Genomic DNA, 22,949 nt, shown 5'->3' with positions numbered 1-22,949 from the left:
GCTGGAGTGTGTTTCTTTTATCCCTTGTAATATTTTCCTTTTCAGCCATTAATGGGATCATATATCACTTGCAAGGACTGAGGATGTATAAAGATGAACTGGTCCGATGGCACTTGTTGAATATGGGCGGATCAAAAGATATTCATGTGGTTCACTTTCATGGTCAGACCTTCACAGAAGTCTCTGGGCATCAGCTTGGTGTCTACCCTCTCCTTCCAGGTAATATCAGCTCAGTGTCTTGTCATTTCGACTCATACTTATGAGGCTAAACCCTACACTTGGTAATGTTGGAGTGACTCTACTAGAATTCAGTGTCATTAGATCAGCAGAAGCAGAAATTGGCTTGGGCACATTAAGATAGTGATGGTCAAGTCTTGTGTTTCAAGGTGCTAGCTGTTCATTTCCTGTGAGGTCGGAAAGGACTTCCCCAACCCCAGCTTCATCTACCTCATTGAGTTGGGGAGGTGGGACTGGAGCAGAGGCCGCCCTCCTCTGAAATGTAAGTTACTGGGCAAGGTTGGAGATGGGGTATGGAGTGCACGGACTGATGTCCTGATCAGGCATAGCAGGTTTGTATAGGGGAGATAGAGGTGGGAGGCAGTCTGCCGCTGACCTGTTGAGTGAACATGGGCAAGTTCCTTCCCTTCTCTGTCCCTCAGTTTCCCCCATTTGCAAAATGAGGACAATAGTGCTGATTGCCATTTGTAAAGTGCTTGGAGACTTGTGGCTAGAGACCTTAGTATTCATACTGAAAAGAAAGAGCCCATGAATAACTAGTTAATAATCTCAATAGAGTTCTTTTTTGTTGCCATCAAAATGCTTTTCATACAATCCCACATGACACTGCCATAACCAAACTAGGGAAATTACTATAAGGTGGTTGCACAAGAGATTGAAAGACGGTACTCAAAGAGTAATTATCAATGGTTCACTGTCAAACTGGGAGGGCTTATCCAGTGGGGTCCATCCGGGGTCAGTCCTGGGTCCAGAACTCGTCAATATTTTCATTAATGACATGATAACGGAGTGCTTGTAAAATTTGCAGGTGGTACCAAGGTGGGAGGGGTGCAGGACAGGATTAGAATTCAAAACAACTTTCACAAATTGGAGAATTGGTCTGAAATTAATAGGATGAAATTCAATAAAGACAAGTGCAAAGTACTTCACTTCGGAAGGAAAAATGAAATGCACAAACACAAAATGGGGAATAACTGGCTAGGTGGTAGTACTGCTGAAAAGGATCTGTGGGTTATAGTGGATCACAAATTGAATATGAGTCAACAATGTGATGCAGTTGTGAAAAAGGCTTAATATCATTCTGGGGTCTATTGACAGGAGTGTTGTATGTAAGACCCGGGAAGTAATTGTCCTGCTCTACACAGCACTGGTGAGGCCTCAGCTGGAGTACTGTGTCCAACTCTGGGCACCATAGGTGCAGAGTCTGTGGGTGCTCCAGGGCCGGACCATCCATAGAGAAAATATAGCGGGTGCTTAGCACACACCGGCAGCTAAGCTCCACTCCCGCCTGCCGCTGGCCCTCGCCGATCAACTCCTACCCCTCCCTCCCAGCACCTCCTACCCGCTGCGGAGCAGCTGTGCAGGAGGTGCTGGGAGGGGGAGGAGCAGGAATGGGGCGTGCTCGGGGGAGGGGTCAGAAAGAGGCGGGGTGGAGTGGGGGTTGGAAGAGGCAGGGCGGGGATGGAGGCGGGGCCTGGGGCCGAGCAGGGGTTGAGCACCCCCAGGGGAAGTTAGAAGCCAGCACCTGTGCTGGGCACACACTTTAGGAAAGATGTGGACAAAATGGAGACGGTCCCAAGGAGACCAACAAAAATGATAAAATGGTTAGCAAACCTGATCTATGAAGAATGGTTAAATAAACTGGACATGTTTAGTCTTGAGAAGAGAAACCTGAAGGGGTGACCTGCTAACAGTCTTCCAGTATGTTAAGAGCTGTTATAAAGAGGAAGGTGACCAGTTGTTCTCCATTGAAGGGCCTACAAGAAGTAATGGGCCTAATCTGCAGCCAGGGAGATTTAGGTTAGACAATAGGAGGAACTTTCTAACTCTAAGGGTAGTTGAGCTCTGAAACAGGCTTCCAAGTGAGTTTGTGGAATCCCATCGCTGGAGATTTTTAAGAACTTGTCGGGATGGTGGGAGCAGCATACGGCTGTGACTCGGGGAGAATTCCCCTCCAGTGCATGGTCTGTTGTGGCTCCTTTACAACCCTTACACACTGCCAGAGCCATGGCTGGAGCAGGGGCCAGCATCAGCCCCTCAGAGTTACTGTTACCACAGCATGAATCAGTGTAAAAGGTGAGGTCATTCACTACATGATCACACAGCACGCACTGTGTATGCAGTATTATACAAAATATGTGCCTGCATCCAAGGTTATGTGAAAAGGTAAATTTTAAAGCGGTGAAGCTTGGATTGAGATCTGAACTTTTGATTCCCGCATGCCTCCAATTAGAACCTGTTTATTAAAAGGAGAATGATGTTAGTGGATCTGCTACGCTTTCCAATAGGTGCAGGACATTGGACTCTCACTTTGTCAAGCCACCAGAAATGGGCAGGATCGATAGGCCCTGGTTTATCCAGTGTCACTATTCTGTGTCAGCCAATCTCCTGCTAACCTTTCAATAGATGAGCTGTGATTTGTTTCTCTCCTCTCTCTTTTAAAGGCTCATTTCGAACTATTGAAATGACACCACCAAAAGCTGGCATGTGGCTTTTAGACACCGAAGTGGGGGAATATCAGCAAGCTGGAATGCAGGCCTCCTTTATCGTTGTAGAGAAAGGTACTGAATCTGATCACGATCATTCTAAGATACAGGATTCTAGTTCTAAAGTTCTCTCTCCCTTTCAGGGCATGGGACAGTAATGACTGAATAGCATCTGAATTGGGGAAATGGCTTGATTAAAAAGGGGGAGCTCATGGAGTGATTATAGTAAATTGAATTTAAAAGAAGTGTTGTGTCGCATTCAGAGCACTATCTTTACATTTGTTGATTCCCTAAAATCACCTATGAATCCTTAATTGAGGGAATTGAATGCAGAGATGGTTTTGATCCTGTGGGCATATAGAGCTCTCTTCTTTCTTTCTTTCTTTCTTTCTTTCTTTCTTTCTTTCTTTCTTTCTTTCTTTCTTTCTTTCTTTCTTTCTTTTTTTTTTTATAGTGATGAAGTCCCAGATGTGCCCTATTGGGAGTTGGCACTGTCAGGGTTCCCTCCCCACTCTAAACTCTAGGGTACAGATCTGGGGACCTGCATGAAAGACCCCCTAAGCTTATTTCTACCAGTTTAGGTTAAAAACTCCCCAGGTACAAATTCTCTCTTGTATCTTGGGTTTCAGTAATGCTGCTACCACCAAGTGATTTAACAAAGAACCAGGGAAAAGGACCTCTTCTCCCAGCAATCCCCCCAAGCCGTTACACCTCCTTTCCTGGGGAGGCTTGAGAATAATATCCTAACCAGTTAGTTACAAAATGATCAAAGACCCAAACCCCTGGGTCTTGGAACAATGGAAAAACCAGTCAGGTTCTTAAAAAAGGATTTTATTTTTAAAAAAAAAGAAAGGTAAAAATCATCTCGGTAAAATCAGGATGGAAAATACTTACAGGGTATTTGGATTCAAAACACAGAGAATTCTCCTCTGGGCAAAACCTTAAAGTTACAGAAAACAGGAATAAACCTCCCTCTTAGCACAGGGAAAATTCACAAGAAAAACAAAAGAGAAACTAATCCGCCTTGCCTAGCTTAGCTACCGTGGTTGCAATATTGGAGACTTGAATTGGGATGGGTTGGAGAAGATGGATTGCTGTCTGGCCCCTCTCCGTCCCAAGAGAGAACACCCACACAAAACAAAGAGCACAAACAAAACCTTCCCCCCTCCCAAGATTTGAAAGTACCTTCTTTCCCTATTGGTCCTGTTGGTCAGGCGCCAACCAGGCTATTTGAGCTTCTTAACCCCTTACAGGTAAGGAGGAATTCTAGGCTACCCTTAGCTGTATGTTTATGACAGGCACAAGGGGTGACCTCCTGAGAAAGGCCCAGCCAGCTCCTCAAACATGACTCTGAATGACCCTCTTTTTCCTGATAAGTTATGGAATGCAGCTCATCAGTAATCAAATATGTTTGTGTTCTCTCTAGAGTGCAAGTTACCAATGGGCCTAATGAATGGACTTATACTTGATTCACAGATCAGTGCTTCTCGTCACATAAGTGAGTTGAAACACATTATTTGAGACGGTCAGACATGGTCTTCAGTACTATGACTTGGCACCAGGCAGTGCAATTGTAGATTTTCTCTGCATCTCTGTGTTTCACGTATGCTACTGTCTTCTGGCATCATTTCAGGAATTAACAGGCTGTCAGACTCCAGAAAGCTCTCTGGTTCTGCAGGCCCAGAGTCAGAGCAGGACTGAGCAGCCCAAGGCCATGTGTACACTGCAGAGCTTGGCTGGCATAGCTATGCCAGCAGAGCACCCTAGTGGAGATGCATCCTAGGCTGGCAGAAGGAGTTCTGATGCGACAGCTACACTGCCTCCCTGAACAGCATTAGCTATACCTACAGAAGATCAGGGGGGAGGAGGTTGCCAGCATAACTATGTCAGCTAGGAGGTGTGATTCCCCCTGCCAACCCACTTCTCACCAGCAGATATGCTGACAAAACTTAAGTGTATAGACCAGGCCCATATCACTGTTGTCTTCTGACAGTGAGGCAGGCTTTTCTGCTCCTCCTGTTCTACTTGCTGGCTAATGTACAGGGCAGGGTTGTCAGGAGACATGGGTTCTATCCCTGTCTCTGCCACTGGCCTGCCAGGTGGCCTTGGACAAGTCACTTCTCCCCCCAGTGCCTCAGTTTCTCCAGCTGTAAAATGGCATTAGAATTCATTGCTATTTTTAAGGGGAATGAGATGTAGAAGTGCAGTGTAGGAATATTATAAGGGAGTAAAACGCTGCAAAATGACATTCCAAGCAATGTTGGACATAGAACATGGTTTGACTCTGCCTGCACCGCTAGTAACCAAACTCTGTTTAGCTCTGGCTGCTGCATGTTTTAACTTGACTCCAACTCCTAATGCTGACAAAGCCAAAGGAAGTAGTATGTTAAATAAAAGGGTGCCATGGGAGGCAGTGTTGCCTAATGGTTGGAGCACGGGACTGGGGGCTCAAGAGACCTGAGTTTTAGTTTCTAGTTCTGCCACTGGTCTGCTGGGTGACATTGCGGAAATTACTTCACTGCTCTGTGCCTCTGTTTTCCTCATCTGTAAAATGGGGATAATGATACTGATCCCTTTTATAAAGTGCTTTGAGAGCTGCTGATGAAGAGTGCTAGATAAGAGCTAGATATTATATTACTTTTAAAGCCACTTTTCTGACTATAATGTTTTCAAAGATACAATCAATTTCTATTTGCTGATAACATCCAATGTCTCTGAAGCTTTTGTCAGCTTTACAGCTTATCAGGTATTTGTATTGGAGTCTCTTCCTTCGGGACAAACCCAAAAAGAACTGAAATATGCACGCAGTGGCTTTCTAGTTTTCCTTGATTTTTACCTTTTATCCTTGTTCCTTTTTTCCACGTAGACTACTGGGAACCTAAATTAGCTAGATTAAACAACGCTGGAAAATATAATGCTTGGAGCACTGACATGGAGCAAGGTGAATTTCCGTGGATCCAGGTATGGTTGGTATCATACATACTTGCCCACTGTAAGGTCCAGACAGGTTAGCTGATGCCTGCAGCTACACCACCACACACATGCTGGGTTTATTTTAGGTGTCGTGTGTGTTCAACAAGGTCAAACTATAACTAGACTTCCCAAAGAGGCTGCCAAGGAAAACTCAGGTGTTGCAGGAAGTGGTACTGGTGATTCAGTAGGACGCATGGTCCTCTTCAAGTGAGTGCTGAGCCACTGACCCAGTATTGTGTCAGGGTCGTGACCTGTTGTCGGAGGGAATTGCGGGGAAGTTTGCCCTGCCGCTGCCCAGGGTATAATCATACTGTAGATAAACAGTCTGTCCTTTTGCTGTCCCCTTCTCTCAATGTGTATATGTATTCAGCCCTTGCTGAGTGACCAGCTAATCCTTCAGTCTAGTCATGGGTTAGACATCTGGTTTCTACTTCACAACACAAACTGTTACATGGGGTGTGTGTGGGGGGGGGCCGGGGGCGGTTAATGAATTATAAGTTGTTTTGTACTTTAAGCTCTTCCTGTTCCGATTCTAGTGGCTGTCCAGAAACCCCAGAACAAGTGGCCAGATTCTTGGAGAAGCTCAGCGACCTGTTAGGCCCCTAAAGACTTGGCCAGATGTTCAAGAGTGGAGACTCCTGGATGCGGAGTACTTCTGAGTACCTGGTCACTTCATTTCGGTGCCTAACAGGTAGCTGAGCTGTTTTGAAAATCAGGCGCACACTGAGTACTTCCTTAGAACTGGCTGGAGCACTAGAAGATTTTGCAGAAATTGCCTGTCTGTTGTGGTATCTGCTCTCTGTAGCTTGACAGACGGTATGTCCTGCACGTCACTGCAGCTCATACTCTTAAATGGAACGTGAGTGATCCCTAGGCAGCTGCTTTACCAGATGTGGCAAATTGGAGCCTCCCAGACTCCTTGCTTACCCAGTCAGAGCTGTGCTATCTCCTATTTCCTCTAAAAATTGCCTCTTTGCTCATCTTACTAGATCAAAGAGAAACTTTCAATAAGCAGCTGCAGGTTATTATGGATTTTCAATTAAAACTGCTGCTAAGGAGGAACTTGGACAGCTCACGAGATAGATAACAGGATGTGCAGGCTTTCTCTGCGACCTCGCTTGTCTGAATCCAGCCTGGTTTTGCTGGAGCCAGAAAATCACAGCAGTATGAGCCTTGTTCAGAGACCTGTGTATAATGAGCTGATATTCTCAGTCCACATCACAAACCCACCCCTTCTCCCACCAAAACTGGTGCTAACTGGCCCCCTTGCTGAGAGTCTCAGAAGAGAGACCAAGGACTGGATGGGCCATGGAGACTGAACACCCCTCTGACCGCTGGGGATGGCACCTGCAGCTCTGGGCGGAGGCCTGTTGGTGGGCTAGCATGGGGGAAGCTTGTACTGTCACTCCCCATGTTGGGTGGATAAAAGGAAGACTTCACTCTCCCCCAGCTATCAGCCCAACACCTTTCCTCTCTTCTTTCTTCCCCCCAACACATTTGAAGTCATTATAGTCAACATAATTATTTATTAAAAATACACAAGAACAGTCTAGCAGCTGTGAAGGAGTTAATGGCTCTCATGTGACTTGCTCAGTGGAAACCAGGGTCTGTGGTTACAGATGCCTTCCCAATCCCCCTGAAATCCATGAAAAGAATTGCTTTTCTTTTGTAAGGGCAGAAAACTTGGAGAGAGAAATAATCTGTTTGTGCTTGATGAAGTGGGGCTGAAAACTCCCTTTAAACTAATTGTGGGTTTTTTTTCTTCTGATCTGCTCCAGAAAGAGCATCTTTCTTTCCCTGCACAGCTTTGCTAGTAAACAACATCACTGACCTTTTCATTGTCAGCATCAGAAGGCCTAAGGGGGCAGGAAGGGTCTTCTGGTGAAGGCACTCACTCCCGGGAATCAGGAGACCTTGGCTCTGCTACACAATCACTGTGTGACCTTGTGCAAAACCTTTCAAATGTTGCTTGATTTTTTTGGAGGGTGCTTCTGTGCCCAGCTTGAGACACCAGGTTCTAATTTTTCAGAGGTGCTGAGCACTCATGGCCCCTGATGGCTTCAGCTGGAGTTGTGGGGGCTCAACATCCCCCAAAAACAAGCCCTGGTTATCTCAGGCTGGATGCTCAAAACCAGAGGCTGCTTTTGAAATGTATGCCTTACCCATTCTGTGCCTCACTCTCTGTACAATGGAAATAGTAACAATCCACTGCTTCGCCCAGGGACGCTGCGAGGATGGATTCATTAATGTTTGTCAGGTGCCCAGATACTGTGGTGGTGGGCACCCCAAAAATGCCTACAAATAAATACACACATCAATAAAATAGGTTAGGACACAACTCCTCATTTGGACTCTGCGCCAGCGCTTAGACACCCCGTTACCCATCTCGGGGAAGGAAGTGGCATTCTGAGTGCCTAAATGCAGGCCTGGGCACCATGCCCTAGGTGCCAGAGGATGAAATCGGGTTCATGGTGCAGCTTTTCTTACAGTTTGTGTATCTTGGCCTTCTACAGGTGGACCTGCAAAGGGAAGTTCTGATCACAGGGATACAGACACAGGGAGCCAAGCAATGGATGAAGTCCTTGTATGTCAAAGAGTTCTTTATGACTTACAGCAAGGACAAACGGAAGTGGATCACCTTCATAGGAAACAGCACTGGGGGACAGAAGGTCTGCCTGCTCATTAATCACCACAACCTCCCCGGCTTTACGCAGCTCAGCAGAAAGTAACAGGCAGCCACCAGAGGCTTTTCTCAAGGAATAAGGGGTCAGATTTTTAAAGGTATCTAGGCGCATGAAGATGCAGATCAGAAAATCCCACTAATTCCAAAGGACCTAAAGGGCGTTTTGAAAACAGCACTAGATGCTTATCTGCATCGTGAGGTACCTAGATCCCTTTACTAGTCTGGCCTGGTGTGTATAACAAAAGAGAATACAGGATCGTAATAAGAGACAAGGAATCTCCCAAGCCTGGGCTTCAACCCAGCTCTGTAACCCTGGTTGTGCAGCCCCACTTCTGCACAGGCCTCACTTCTGTCTCACAGTCCTTCCTCTGAGCACATGTGGAAGGAGAGTGGGACACTGGACTGAACTCCTGCCCCTGTTCAGTGCGGACCAGCCCTTGCACCCTGTCCCAGTAGTTAGCAAAGCAATATTAGCAGTAGCTACCTAACGCATGTGCAACCCAAGTGTCCATATCGCACCTGCCCTTCCAGGGGTCTCCTAGCTATGCCCAAACATCCCTCCCCTACCTGCTGGAGCTCAACTCTGCGGCCTGGTTTCCACCTAAAAATCAAATTGACCTAGCTACATTGCTCAGGGCTCTGAAAAATATCACACCCTGTGCAATGTAGTTAGGTCAGCCTACGCCCCACTGTAGATGCAGAATTCTTCCACTGACCTCTTGAAGAGGAGAATTAACTACACTGGTGGAAAAACCCCTTCCAGTGACAAAGGAAGGGTGAACGCTATGGCACTACAGTGGTACAGCTCCAGCACGCTGCACCTGTAGCTGCAGTAGTGTAGCCATACCCACAGTACCGTGGTGTTTGAATGACAGGTGTTAATACATGTTAGGTCTTTACTGGTCTTAGTTGTCTGTCTATTAATATCCTAATAAGGGTCTGTATTGCGCCTAACACACTGGGTCCCTGAGTTAGCCTCTGGATGCTATAGTAAGGCAAAGATAAGGATGATGTATTTTTAGGTTTTGCTAAAATGTGAGTAGCCCCGTTGAAATTGCATAAGTAAAGACTTAATCGCATGACATAGGGTTTGCAGGACCAAGCTTGCAATTGCTTTTAATTAATATCATTATCTTTTGTGAATTCTTAATTGCTTTTTTCTGTTTTACTAGTTGTTTGAAGGTAATTCAGATGCCCATGGGATAAAAGACAACCATATTGATCCACCTATCATTGCTAGGTATATCAGGGTCTATCCAACTGACTCCTACAACAGGCCTACTCTTCGGATGGAACTCCTGGGCTGCGAAGTCGAAGGTGAGCAATGAGAACTCACGGGTACTTCGTTCCCCTCTACACCTTAGAAAAATAGGTTCCACTTTTTATTTTTATGGGCCAAGATTTAAGAACATAACAATGGCCCTACTGGGTCAGACCAAAGGTCCATCTCGCCCAGTACCCTGTCTTCCAACAGTGACCAGTGCCAGGTGCCCCAGAGGGAATGAACAGGTAATCATCCATCCCCTGTCACTCATTCCCAGCTTCTGGCAAACAGAGGCTAGGGACACCATTCCTGCCCATCCTAGCTAATAGTCATCGATGGACCTATCCTCCATGAACTTATTTAGTTCTTTTTTGAACCCTCTTATGGTCTTGGCCTTCACTACATCCTCTGGCAAGGAGTTCTAAAGGTTGACTGTGCATTGTGTGAAGAAATACTTCCTTTTGTTTATTTCAAATGTGCTGCCTATTAATTTCATTTGGTGACCCCTAGTTCTTGTCCTATGAGGAGTAAATAACACTTCCTTATTTACTTTCTCCACACCAGTCATGATTTTATAGAATTCTATCATATCCCCCCCTTAATTGTCTCTTTTCCAAGCAGAAAAGTCCCAGTCTTATTAATCTCTCCTCACACAGAAACCGCTCCATACCACTAATCATTTTTGTTGCCCTTTTTTGAACCTTTTCCAATTCCAATATCTCTTTTTTGAGATGGGGCGACCACATCTGCATGCAGAATTCAAAATGTGGGCGTACCATGGATTTATATAGAGGCAACTTGATATTTTCTGTCCTATTTTCGATCCCTTTCTTAATTATTCCCAGCATTCTGTTCGCTTTTTTGACTGCCGCTGCACATTGAGCGGATGTTTTCAGGGAACTATCCACAAGGACTCCAAGATCTCTTTCTTGAGTGGTAACACTAATTTAGACCCCATCATTTTATATGTACAGTTGGGATTATGTTTTCCAATGTGCATTACTTTGCATGTATCAACATTAAATTTCATCTGCCATTTTGTTACCCAGTCACCCAGCTTTGAGAGATCCTTTTGTAGCTCTTCATAGTCTGCCTGGGTCTTAACTATCTTGAGTAGTTTTGTATCATCTGCAAATTTTGCCACCTCACCGTTTACCCATTTTTCCAGATCATTTATGAATATGTTATATAGGACTGGTCCCAGAACAGACCCTTGGGGGACACCACTATTTACCTCTCTCCATTCTGAAAACTGACCATTTATTCCTACCCTTTGTTTCCTATCTTTTAACCAGTTACCAATCTATGAGAGCACCTTCCCTCTTATCCTGTGGCAGCTTACTTTGCGTAAGAGCCTTTGGTGAGGGACCTTGTCAAAGGCTTTCTGAAAATCGAAGTATACTATATCCACTGGATCCCCTTGGTCCACATGCTTGTTGACCCCCTCAAAGGATTCTAATAGATTGGTGAGGCATGATTTCCCTTTACTAAAATCATGTTGTCTCTTCCTCAACAAATTATGTTCATCTATATGTTTGACAATATTGTTCTTTATTATAGTTTCAACCAGTTTTCCCGGTACTGAAGTCAGGTTTACAGGCCTGTAATTGCCGGGATCACCTCTGGATCCCTTTTTAAAAATTGGTGTCACTTTAGCTATCCTCCAGTCATCTGGTACAGAAGCTGATTTTAAATGATAGGTTACAGACTACAGTTAGTAGTTCTGCAATTTCACATTTGAGTTCCTTCAGAACTCTTGGCTGAATACCATCTTGTCCTGGTGACTTAATGCTGTTTAATTTATCAATTTGTTCCAAAACCTCCTCTAATGATACCTCAATCTGGGACAGTTTCTCCGATCTGTCACCTAAAAAGAATGGCTCAGGTTGGGGAATCTCCCTCACATCCTCAGCCATGAAGACCGATGCAAAGAATTCATTTAGTTTCTCCGCAATGGTCTTATTATCCTTGAGTGCTCCTTTAGCACCTCCATCATCCAGTGGCCCCACTGGTTGTTTAGCAGGCTTTCTGCTTCTGATGTACTTTAAAAAAAAAATTGCTATTACTTTTTGAGTCTTTGGTTAACTGTTTCTCAAATTCCTTTTTGGCCTTCCTAATTGTATTTTTACACTTCATTTGCCAGTGTTTATGCTTCTTTCTATTTTCCTCACTAGGATTTAACTTCCACTTTTTAAAGGATGCCTTTTTGCCTCTGTCAGGGTTCCTTCCCCACTCTTAACTCTAGGGTACAGATGTGGGGACCCGCATGAAAGACCCCCTAAGCTTATTCTTACCAGCTTAGGTTAAAAACTTCCCCAAGGTACAAACTTTGCCTTGGCCTTGAACAGTATGCTGCCACCACCAAGCGTTTTAAACAAAGAAGAGGGAAAGAGACCACTTGGAGACGTCTTCCCCCAAAATATCCCCCCAAGCCCTACACCCCCGTTCCTGGGGAAGGCTTGATAATAATCCTCACCAATTTGTACAGGTGAACACAGACCCAAACCCTTGGATCTTAAGACAAATGGAAAATCAATCAGGTTCTTAAAAGAAGAATTTTAATTAAAGAAAAGGTAAAAGAATCACCTCTGTAAAATCAGGATGGAAAATACTTTACAGGGTAATCAGATTCAAAACACAGAGGATCCCCCTCTGGGCAAAACTTTAAAGTTACAAAAACAGGCATAAACCTCCCTCTTAACACAGGGAAAATTCACAAGAAAAACAAAAGAGAAACTAATCCGCCTTGCCTGGCTTACCTATACTGGTTGCAATATTGGAGACTTGGATTAGGATGGGTTGGAGAAGACGGATTTCTGTCTGGCCTCTCTCAGTCCCAAGAGAGAACAACCACGTAAACAAAGAGCACAAACAAAAGCCTTCCCCCACCCCCACCCCCAAGATTTGACTTGTTCTCTTATTGGTCCTTTGGGTCAGGTACCAGCCAGGTTAGCTGAGCTTCTTAACCCTTTACAGGTAACAGGATGTTGCCTCTGGCCAGGAGGGATTTTATAGCACTGTATACAGAAAGGTGGTTACCCTTCCCTTTATATTTATGACAGCCTCTCACTGCTTTTTTATTTTGCTGTTTAGCCAGGGTGGCTCTTTTTTGATTCTCTTACTAGGTTTTTTAATTTGGGGTATACATTTAAGTTGAGCCTCTGTTACGGTGTCTTTAAAAAGTTTCCACGCAGCTTGCAGAGATTTCACTGTTGGCACTGTACCCTTTAATTTCTGTTTAACTAACCTCCTCATTTTTGTGTAGTTCCCCTTTCTGAAATTTAAATGCTACAGTGTTGGGCCGCTGTGGTGTTTTTCCTGCCACAGGGATATTAAATTTAATTATATTATGCTCACTATTACCAAGTGGTCCAGCTACATTCACCTCTTGGACCAGATCCTGTGCTCCACTTAGGACTAAATCAAGAATTGCTTCTCCTCTGGTGGGTTCCAGGACCAGGACTCCAAGAAGCAATCATTTAAGGTGTCAAGAAACTTTATCTCTGCATCCCGTCCTGAGGTGACATGTACCCAGTCAATATGGGGATAATTGAAATCCCCCATTCTTATTTTCAAAAGCAACTCATGATTTTTGGTGCCTAACATGAGACACCTCAAAGAGACCTGATTTTCAGACTGAGCCCTGCTCACCCTCTGAAAACCGGGTTTCTCAAGTTGGGCATCCAAACATCACAAGATGCTTGTGAAATCCTTGAATGGCAATATAAGAATACAGAGTGGGACTTTCAAAAGCGCTCAGTCAGAATTGGTCTAACTCTGGGTGCTTTTCACAGTCTCACCCATAACAGGCAGAGATAAACAAACCTTTCATTTCACAGATCTGCTGGGCTTCGTTTTAATGATGACTGAGCAAAGAGAGCTCCACTCCCTGACTGCAAATGTATTCTCTTCTCCCACGTCCTGAGCATTTAGAATTTAGATAGCACTTCACAACTTCAAAGTGTTTTATGCATTTTAACTAATGAATGCTCACAACAACTCTGCTTTACCTCCCTTTTAAAGATGGGGAAACTGAGGCACAAGGGCAGTTACAATGACTTGAGCAAGGCCACACAGCAAGTCAGTGGCAGAGACAGGATGACAACTCAGGCGTTCCTAGCCTGTTGCTTATTCCTCTGGTCCACTGCTCCTCAAGAGATTAAATGGAGACCTACTGCTATTCTCTTAACAGGTTGCTCTCTGCCGCTGGGAATGGAAAATGGGGAGATCAAAAAAGCTCAGATTACAGCTTCTTCCTATAAGATATCCTGGTATAACGCATGGGAGCCTTCCCTCGCGCGTCTCAATCAGCAAGGGAGGTTGAATGCCTGGCAAGCAAAGGTAACAAGCAAACAGAAGAAAAAACTGCTCAGTCAAAGCTGCTGCTGTTAGCGAATGTGCTGCTGCTCTGGTGTGTGTCTGGGCCTGTGTCCCCTCCATGCTGTGCTCTGGCTTCTTCTTTTCAGTCCTCCTGGGAAAAGCCTGTTTAGTTCCCTTCCAGTGGGAGGTTTGGGACATGCCCAGCTCCTTTAAGGGAGAGAGGTGGTGGTGTTTTTTTTTTTTTTAAAAGAACATTTACTGATTTCCTAATGTGACGTGGAAAGCAATGAAACTGTGTGGAGACTGGAAGCAGGCCCAGCATGGAAACAGGCCCTGCAGCCCTTACTCATGGGAGTGGTCTCTTTGGACTCAGTGGATGAGTAAGCGCTGAAGGTTGGTGGCCTGTGAGCCAAATTCATCTGGTGTAATTCTGTTGGCTTTACTGTTGATCGGCAGTACTGCCTAGTGACTAGAGCATTGGAGTGAGACTCAGGAGGCCTGGGTTCTATAACCAGCACTGTCACTGGCTTGCTGGGTGACCTTGAGCAAGTCAGTTCCCTGCATGTCTCAGTTTCCCTATTTGTAAAATGGGGATGATGATGATACTTTGTAAAGCGCTTTGAGATCTATTGATGAGAAGTGCTTTATAAGAGCTACGTTAATTCACCAGGGATGAATTTTTATTGCTTTTCATTCTGCATTGGCGATGGAAGTGAATGCTGGATGGAGGGTCAGCGTGTATCATCTGCAGTGATTAAACTGATGTGTGGCCAGCAGAGAATGCTGGTAGCACTTCCCTTAATTTGGTTTGCATAGGTTTGAAGTTCTGGGTGGGTGGATGTCTTCATACCACTTTAACTGTCATTGAGCAACGTTTCTGGTTGTGCTAATATTGGCACAAACACACATTTGCTCACACATTACTCTTTGTATTGATTGTAGTCAAACAACAACCAGCAGTGGTTGCAGATTGATCTCCTCAAAGCGAAGAAGATAACCGCTATCACAACCCAGGGTTGCAAGTCCATGTCTGTGGAGCTGTTTGTGAAAACCTACGCCATCCTTTACAGTGATGAAGGCACAGAATGGAAACCTTATATGGATAACACCACTTCAGTGGGAAAGGTACCATTTTAAACTCGGAGAATTCTGTCCCTTTTTCTGAATCCCGAGCACTTTGTCATACTTCTCAAGGCCCAAACGAGGGACAGCCCCAGAATGAGGGGCACAAAAAATTGTTCCTGCAGTTGAATTTAAAATGCTGGTGGAGTTGTTCTTCTATTTTAAAGGACTCTCGAACTTCCCTTTTGTGGCTCTTCATTTCTGATGTAAATAATTTTCACCAATAAAAGGGAGGAGATGCTACATGTGAGTGGAATGCCGTTGAACTTGGGATGAAATCAGTGGCATGCCTTTTAAAGAGGGACATTTCAAAGGAATGCACAGAATGTGTATGCGGAAGCCTCTGCCAAACTTCACTGCAAAATATTTTTTGCTTTAATTTTTTTAAGTGAATTTAGTGCTGGTGAAAGGTCCCAGATTGACAGAGCTGAGACCTCCATACATCCACACAGCAGGTACAGCACTTACAAAATCCCCCAAGCCACCTTGACAGAAGTGCTTCAATCCCGACCTGCAGGGACCACATCTAGGGATAAGAGAGGGGAGATTTGTCAGTCCCCAGCCAACACAGGGGCCAGTTAGCACCAATTGTGGTGATAGTTTTTGCGATGTAGACAGAAAAAGAGACCGCAGTTTGGATTTGACTGGATTTGAACCAGTGAGAGGAGGAAGGCTGTGTATACACCACTGGTGTGATCCAGTCCATCTCCCGGTTCCCGAATGCAGCAACTCTAAAGTATTTAGATACCTTACAAATGCATCCGCTTTTTTTTAATAATTTTTTCCCAAACTAATTCCTTGTTTTGTTTACTTTCAGGTATTTAGGGGGAATGAGAACAGCAGCGGACAGGTCAAGCATTTCTTAGATCCACCCATATTTTCCAGGTTCATCCGCATTGTTCCTAAAACCTGGAATCGAAGCATTGCTCTCCGGGTAGAACTCTTTGGCTGTGATCCTTCCTAAATGCTGGACACACAGAGTACACACGAACGGCCAAGTCTGGGAGCCTGACACTTTTCAGCAATCACTGTGCAGAACTACATTTTTTAAACTCTTAGAGTAGTCAGATTTAGTCCTTCTGAAGTGCCTTTCCTCCAAGGATCTTAGCGTTTCGCCAACGTGAATTAAACGAGAGATTTCACTGGCAGATATTTCATTCATATAAATGTATATTAAGGATAGAACTGCACAGCAGCTGGGAGGGAGCTTCCCAGAGCGGGTGGGTAGACACGTGCTTGCTCCACTTGAGCTTGCACGCTCGAGCAGCGGCATGGGCGGCAGCTCAGGCTGGCCAACCGCGTATGGACGCAGAGGCCAGGTGGGATTGTTCTCAGGTGGCTAGCCCGTGCCGCCATGGCCGTACTGCTATTTTTAGCACCCAAGCTGGGGCAGAGCTAACACGTGTCTCTTTACCTGCACTGTCCCAGCTGCAGTGTAGACCCACCCTTAAAAAGAGAAAGTAACAAACATCAAATCCACAAAGCATGCAAGTTTGACATGCCCCTTTCCATGGGAATCTGGGCACCCAAACACATTCCCTCCATTTCTCTACCACTGTCATCTTCCCCCAGTCACACACAATGGTCTGTTCTCCTTTTGTCCTGGTTCTGACCTAATTTTAGACTAAATCTCCTGAGGGCAGGGACCTTGGGCTTAATCCTGAGCCCAGCTTTGCTCTCTCTGTAGCCCCCTCACTGCTGAAAGCTATCAGGTGTCCCTCCCTAGGCATTCCCCTTGAAGGGGGAGTCCCCAGTACACATAAAACCACTGTCTATACCACCATCCAGTAGCCGTTGGTGTTGGGGCTGGGAAGCGGGTGTGATGCTGCACTCCAGCTATCCCTGGCTGGTAGGTGGTCCCTTGGAGGGTCATAGCCTGCCAGTGTAGATAAGAGAAGCCTCCACTCTGCTCTGTTCTCTGCTGGGGCTGACATAGAAGTGGCCTCAAGATCAAGGATCTGCAACCCCTTCTCCGAGAATCTAGGGCCCTCATCTTTATATTTGCTTTTTTAAACACCACGCATGCCTCTGACTCTATATATCCTAAATAACCATTAATCTGCTCAGCACCCCTGGGTGGGGATCAACAGTATCTTTATAGGTGGCAGGAAAGAAGCATAGAGAGAGACAGTGATTTGCCCAAGGTCATGGCAGGTCAGTGGTAGAACCAGAAACGGGATTCATGGCTTCCAGTCCCATGCTCTAACCACTAGAAGCTAGGCAATGCTGTTTTGTTATCCCTACTGGAAGAAAAAAGCCTTCTTGGCTGTTGATGAGAAACATGATGGTAACAAAATAGGACTCGATAACACTACGATAAAGACACCTACACCTTGTCTATGCTACAGCATTTGCCAACATTATTGCTGGTGGCGCTGCTGTGGTGCAGAAAACATTTATAGATTTTCTCTGGATGGATGCGCTCAGTGAGAATATATTTGCTATCCCTGAATATATCTTTTTAGCAGAGTTTTAGCTAAGCTTTTAGTACTGTCCTAGGCTCCAGTCTTGTCAGCAGAGGACTCCCTCTGCTCACCTGGGTCCTTCATGGCCTGGGGCAGAATATCATCAAGAACTCAGGGCCATGTTTTGGTCTCTAACCTTATAAAGTATTGTCTCAAGCTGTTTCAAGAGAATTAGAGTTCTTATATCAAAAAATGTATGTGTTTCCAAGTAAAGATGTATAAAAAAGTGAAATAAAATTTAAAAACCTCAATCAATATTTTTTTCACATTTTATTCTGCCTTTTTAAAATATTTCATACTGTCACCGTTTTCCACTTGAAAGTACAGCTGAATTTCTGGAGTGAAGAGCAAAATGTTAACGTTTCTGATTTTCCATATTTTGAAAGGCAACTTTGCCAGATTGACAAAACCATCACCAAAAATGAAATGTTTGCAACAGAAAATGGCCTGGAGCAAAATCACAAAACTAATAATTTTTGTTGACTTTTTCTGAACCTTTTCCAATTCCAATATATCTTTTTAGAGAGGGGCAACCACATCTGCACACAATATTTAAAATGTGGGCATACCTACCATGGATTTATATAGAGGCAATATGATATGTTCTGTCTTATCTATCCATTTCTTAATGTTTCCTAACGTTGTTAGCTTTTTTGACTGCGGCTGCAGTTTTGTGATGTTTTCACAGAACTATCCACAATGACTCCAAGATCCTTCTTGAGTGGTAACAGCTAATTTAGACCACATCATTTTTTATGTATAGTTGCGATTATGTTTTCCAATGTGCATTACTGTATATTTATCAACATTGAATTTCATCTGCCCAGTCACCCAGTTTTGTGAAATCCTTTTGTAGCTCTTTGCAGTCTGCTTTGGACTTAACTATCTTGAGTAGTTAAGTTTCAGCTGCAAATTTTGCCACCTCACTGTTTACCCCTTTTTCCAGATGATTTATGAATATGTTGAATAGTTCTGGTCCCAGTACAGACCACTGGGGGACACCACTATTTACCTCTCTCCATTCTGAAAACGGACCATTTATTTCTACCCAAACAGTGGATGCATGCCTCCAATCAGAATTGCTGATACAGTCTTTGCCAGTTCTTCTGCTGGCTTTCCCCCAGCCTACCAACAGTATTTCAGTATTATCTGGATTGAATCTTAGCCTGCTTGCCCTCATGCAGGCCTCGGTCCCACACAGGTAGTGTATCATTCATTCCATTCCGCTGGCAGAGCGGAATGTTATGGAGACATAGAGCTGGGTATCACCAGTGTATTGGAGACAATGTAGACCATGTCTCCTTACTAACCCTCCCAGAAGCCTCCTCATATGCCCATTAAATAGAAACAAAACTGAGAAAGCCATGGGGCACTTCACATGACATAACCTTAAGCAACACGGCACTGCAGAAGTGAGGAATGCCAGCATCAGCTGAAACTGCAGGGGGAATTTTGGATAGGCAGAACATAATTAGGTAAATTTGGCCAGGACACCAGGCCAGGAAGCAGAGTGAACTAAATACAAGTTGAGATAGATTATTAAATATTTTGATATCCTGAAAAAACTTTTTTTGAACCCTCTCTCCTGGCCTTCAAACCATAGGCGCTGACTTCTACTGGCGCTGATGGGTGCTCGGCCCCTGCCCTGCCCCCATTCCAACCCCTTCCCCAAAGTCCCCGCCCCAACTCAGCCCCCTCCCTGCCCCTATTCCGAGGTAGGTGGAGGAATGGGGATGCGGTGTGGTCAGGGGAGGGGGAGGAGGCGGAGGTGAGGTGGGGCATGGGGTGGGGATGGGAGCTTGGCTACTGGTGGGTGCAGAGCACCCACTAATTTTTCCCCGTGGTTCGTCCAGCACCGGAGCACCTACAGAGTTGGCGCCTATGCTTCAAACAACTCCCTAACCTTGCCAAGCTCATCATCAGAAGCAAATTCCACACAGACTAGGATACACCAACTCAAAGGGGCACCAGGCCCTGCCTCCACAACAGATGTAAAACCTGTATATGTATATCCACTGCTACAATGATCAGCACCCCCACAACAAACCTTTCAAGATACAGGGGTCCTACGCATGCTTTTCAAAACACATGGTACACCTCACACAGTGCATCAAATGCCCCAATAACAACTATGTGGGTGAAACCAGACACTCACTATGCTCTCAAATGAACTCACACAGAACAATGATAAAAGACACAAACATCACATCACCTGTGGTGAACACTTTTCACAAAGCGATCACTCCATATCTGATCTTTCAATACTTGTCCTTAATGGAAAGTTGCACAATACCTTCAAATTCAAAACCCTAGGCTTAACAGGGACACTGGTGTTATGGCTCATTGCAACAATTTGTGACACACCTTACTGCCTGCTATCCTTAATTGCCCATTTCAAACCCTTTATGCATAACAATCTAGCCCCTAACCGCTCATTCTTTTCAAGTGACCACCTCCAGTATGTTACCCTTCTGCTTAACAATCTGTTCCAACTTGTATTTAGCTCAGACCCTCTGTTTCCTTCCCCTGACCTGACAAGGAGCTCTGTGTAACTCGCAAGCTTGTACCTTTCACCAGCAGAAGTTGATCCAATAAAGAGCTATTACCTCACCCACCTTGTCTTTCTGTTTATAGTTCGTTTCATTTTTCTAGCTGAGTTTTTTTGTGTACTGGTTCACAACAGTGCACAGCATGCTTTAAATACAAAAATGCTTTGTAGTGCCAATTTACACAGAGACGTTTCAGAAGAACATTGCTGCACATGTGAGATTATTTTGTAAATCCTTGCCCTGAACCACAGATCTAAACTTGACAGCCTCCCCTTTAATTTACTTCTCAATGAACCCAGCAGTTCATGAACTGGGTAAGATGTAAGCTACAACTGTTGTTGTTTTTGTCCCTCTGGCTGCGTTGTGCTTTCATATGATTTATTCAGGTTTCATGCTGACTAAGAACATCCCCTAAGGGTCACTGCGCCCTAGATGTCAGGCAAGAAATGCCGCTTTGTTACTAAGAGCACTAGACAAGGCGGAACCAGGATGGGCTGATGTGATTTTTGCCTTCCAATATGCCTGCAGCAATTTCTGAGAATTGTTTAAAACCATGTGATTGCTGAACAAGCTCCGCCAAGTTCTGGCCTGACCTAATTCAACATCTCACACAGCAAACACTTAAGATGAAATTCACCCTGGTGTGCAGGGCCACCAGAAGGCCTTCTGCAGCACTGAAGCCCTATGTCAAGGTGCTGGTGGAGTGGCATGGGGAAGTTTTGGCAGCCCCTGTGCTCTGGGGGGAGGGGGCGGTTTCTCTGTGCAGCCACATAGCCCAGCACAGAGGTGAGCTAGGGATGGGGCCATGGGATCCAACATCTATGTGGATCCACTTGAGAGTGCCTGGCATAGAAGCAAGTGGGGGAGTGCTACACTGCATTCACCAGGCTTCAGGTAGATTTTGCCTCCCTAAGTCCATGACCTTCGCCACCCAATTATTTGCACTATATGTGGGTGAAGTGAATTTCACATTTGAAATTCAAGGACCTGGTTGTGCTTTCCAGTATGTCCACTCAACTCCCCATGACTTCAGTGTGAACTCCATGGGTGTAATTGGGATCACAACTGAGCCCTACACTCTTAAAGGGTTATGGCCAGGGTACAGAATACCCTTGGATTTCCACCTGTTCTGAAGTTCTTATCTTCAAAATCACATCCATTTACACTTGGCAACTTTCCTCCCATTTTCATGTTGAACCAGGTGATGTATCCTTTCATATCCTCTTTATGTTGCATGATGTATTTGTTTATATAAAATATTACTCACAAGGATATGATCAGGAGATTACATGCATAAATTTTGGGTGGATCCCAACAGATAGCATCACACATTCATTATGCTGGCTTGGTGCGACAGCCAGGATTCATATGACATAGTGTAGAAACAGTCTCCCTGGTAAGCTTCATGCTATATGTTACAACTTTGAAAGGGTTTGTATAGACTGATTCCCCACTCTGGCACTTCGCGTGCAGAAGGCGGGGGCCCGCAAGGATTCTAAAAATTAATACTGGCTACTCCAGGCTTGTATTAAACTCCCAAGGTTACAGCTTCTCTCTGACCTTGGATGGGTAGATGCTACCACCACTGAAATGCAAAAAAAATCCCCTTTGGACCCAGGAAGGCACACTTGGGGTACCCTCAAGCCCTTTCACCCCTGCTCCGGGGAACAGCTGAGAAAGAAAACAAAGGAAATCAGCTGTTGCCACAAGCTAATTAAACAACATATGCACAAACCTCTTAGGACACAAAAACCCAATCCTGGTATTAAAAAAGGTACATTTTATTAAAAACAAAAAAAGAAAATACATTTGGAACTTAGACTATTGCTAGATTTCAAAAGAGCAAATATAATAAGAAGCATCAAGAATGGTTTTCTTGAAGTCCAGCTTAATGGTTACAGGCAAAACAAAAGCATTTGGGGGTTAGCACAGAGGAGTCCACAAGCCTTACAGAAATAAAAGAAATAAACCTAATTGCGTCTTCCTAGACATTCCCTGATCTACTTACATATCTGGGGTTTCAGATAAGTAATTCCTAGGTATGATTTGATGAATTTTTGTAGCTGGTTTAAAGCTTCTTACAGCATTGCTGCTCTGTGTCTTCTCTCTCTGGAGAACAACAACAGCCAGACAAAGGGAAAGTTTTTTCCCAATTTTTAAAAGTTCTAACCCTCCCATTGGTTCTTTTGATCAGGTGCCCACTCCCTTTCTTTTACCTATGGGCTTTTTTAACGATTTACAGGTAAAGCAAGTAGAGAACAGCTACTAACAGGGATTTTGTAGCTAACTGGCTGGCTGGGTGTCTATAAAAAGGAGCTACCTCCCCACTTCATTTATTACAGGGTTCATTTGTGCAGAGCTACTACATCCACAGAAGTAATAGTGTTCAGTGCTCGTAAGAGGATCAACCGATAGAGCAGTCAAATTTCTGACTGGAAAATTAGAAACAAAATCTTGTGACAATGGAGGGAAGCCCCTACTTTTCACATTTATTTACTATTTTCCAACTGGAAAAAAGGGTTTAAAAAAAGTGAGAATATTGTGTTTTGCCTACTTTCAGACACTTCTTAACCTTTACCCTCCTTTTTCCTTGAGAAAGAAGGAAACAAATTTAAAAGGGAGAAAAATACAGTGGGAACAAAAATCCAGAAACCTGATGATGTAATGTTTCTAACCTGATAGATAAACCCGTAACCAAACTAGAATGGTTTGGTAGGTGGAGTTTTTGTAGACCCAGACAGAATGAGAATTCACCTTCTCACCAGCCTCCTCATGCAGCTTCAATTACTCTTCTGAATTCATCTCTCACTTCTAATAAAACCATCTGAATTGTGTACAGGAAATGTCAGT

The 22,949-nt window shown here is 44.5% G+C and overlaps 1 protein-coding gene across 1 annotated transcript in view; it reads left to right on the top strand.

The window, feature by feature from the left end:
- Positions 1-17,801, top strand: part of F5 (coagulation factor V) — a 63,928-nt gene extending 46,127 nt beyond the window's left edge. The window contains exons 17-25 of the mRNA XM_037908821.2: positions 46-219; positions 2,682-2,798; positions 4,150-4,221; positions 5,590-5,684; positions 8,210-8,365; positions 9,552-9,696; positions 13,836-13,984; positions 14,906-15,088; positions 15,903-17,801. Coding sequence (XP_037764749.1) covers positions 46-219; positions 2,682-2,798; positions 4,150-4,221; positions 5,590-5,684; positions 8,210-8,365; positions 9,552-9,696; positions 13,836-13,984; positions 14,906-15,088; positions 15,903-16,049 — 1,238 coding nt within the window. The 3' untranslated portion in view covers positions 16,050-17,801. The remainder of the gene's footprint in view (positions 1-45; positions 220-2,681; positions 2,799-4,149; positions 4,222-5,589; positions 5,685-8,209; positions 8,366-9,551; positions 9,697-13,835; positions 13,985-14,905; positions 15,089-15,902) is intronic.
- Positions 17,802-22,949: the final 5,148 nt, after the last annotated feature.

The sequence above is a fragment of the Chelonia mydas genome, chromosome 1, assembly GCF_015237465.2.
Source record: "Chelonia mydas isolate rCheMyd1 chromosome 1, rCheMyd1.pri.v2, whole genome shotgun sequence".
In the NCBI taxonomy this organism is placed as follows: domain Eukaryota; kingdom Metazoa; phylum Chordata; order Testudines; family Cheloniidae; genus Chelonia; species Chelonia mydas.
The sequence above is the reverse complement of the archived record's forward strand: the minus strand, read 5'-3'. Positions and strand labels throughout refer to the sequence as shown.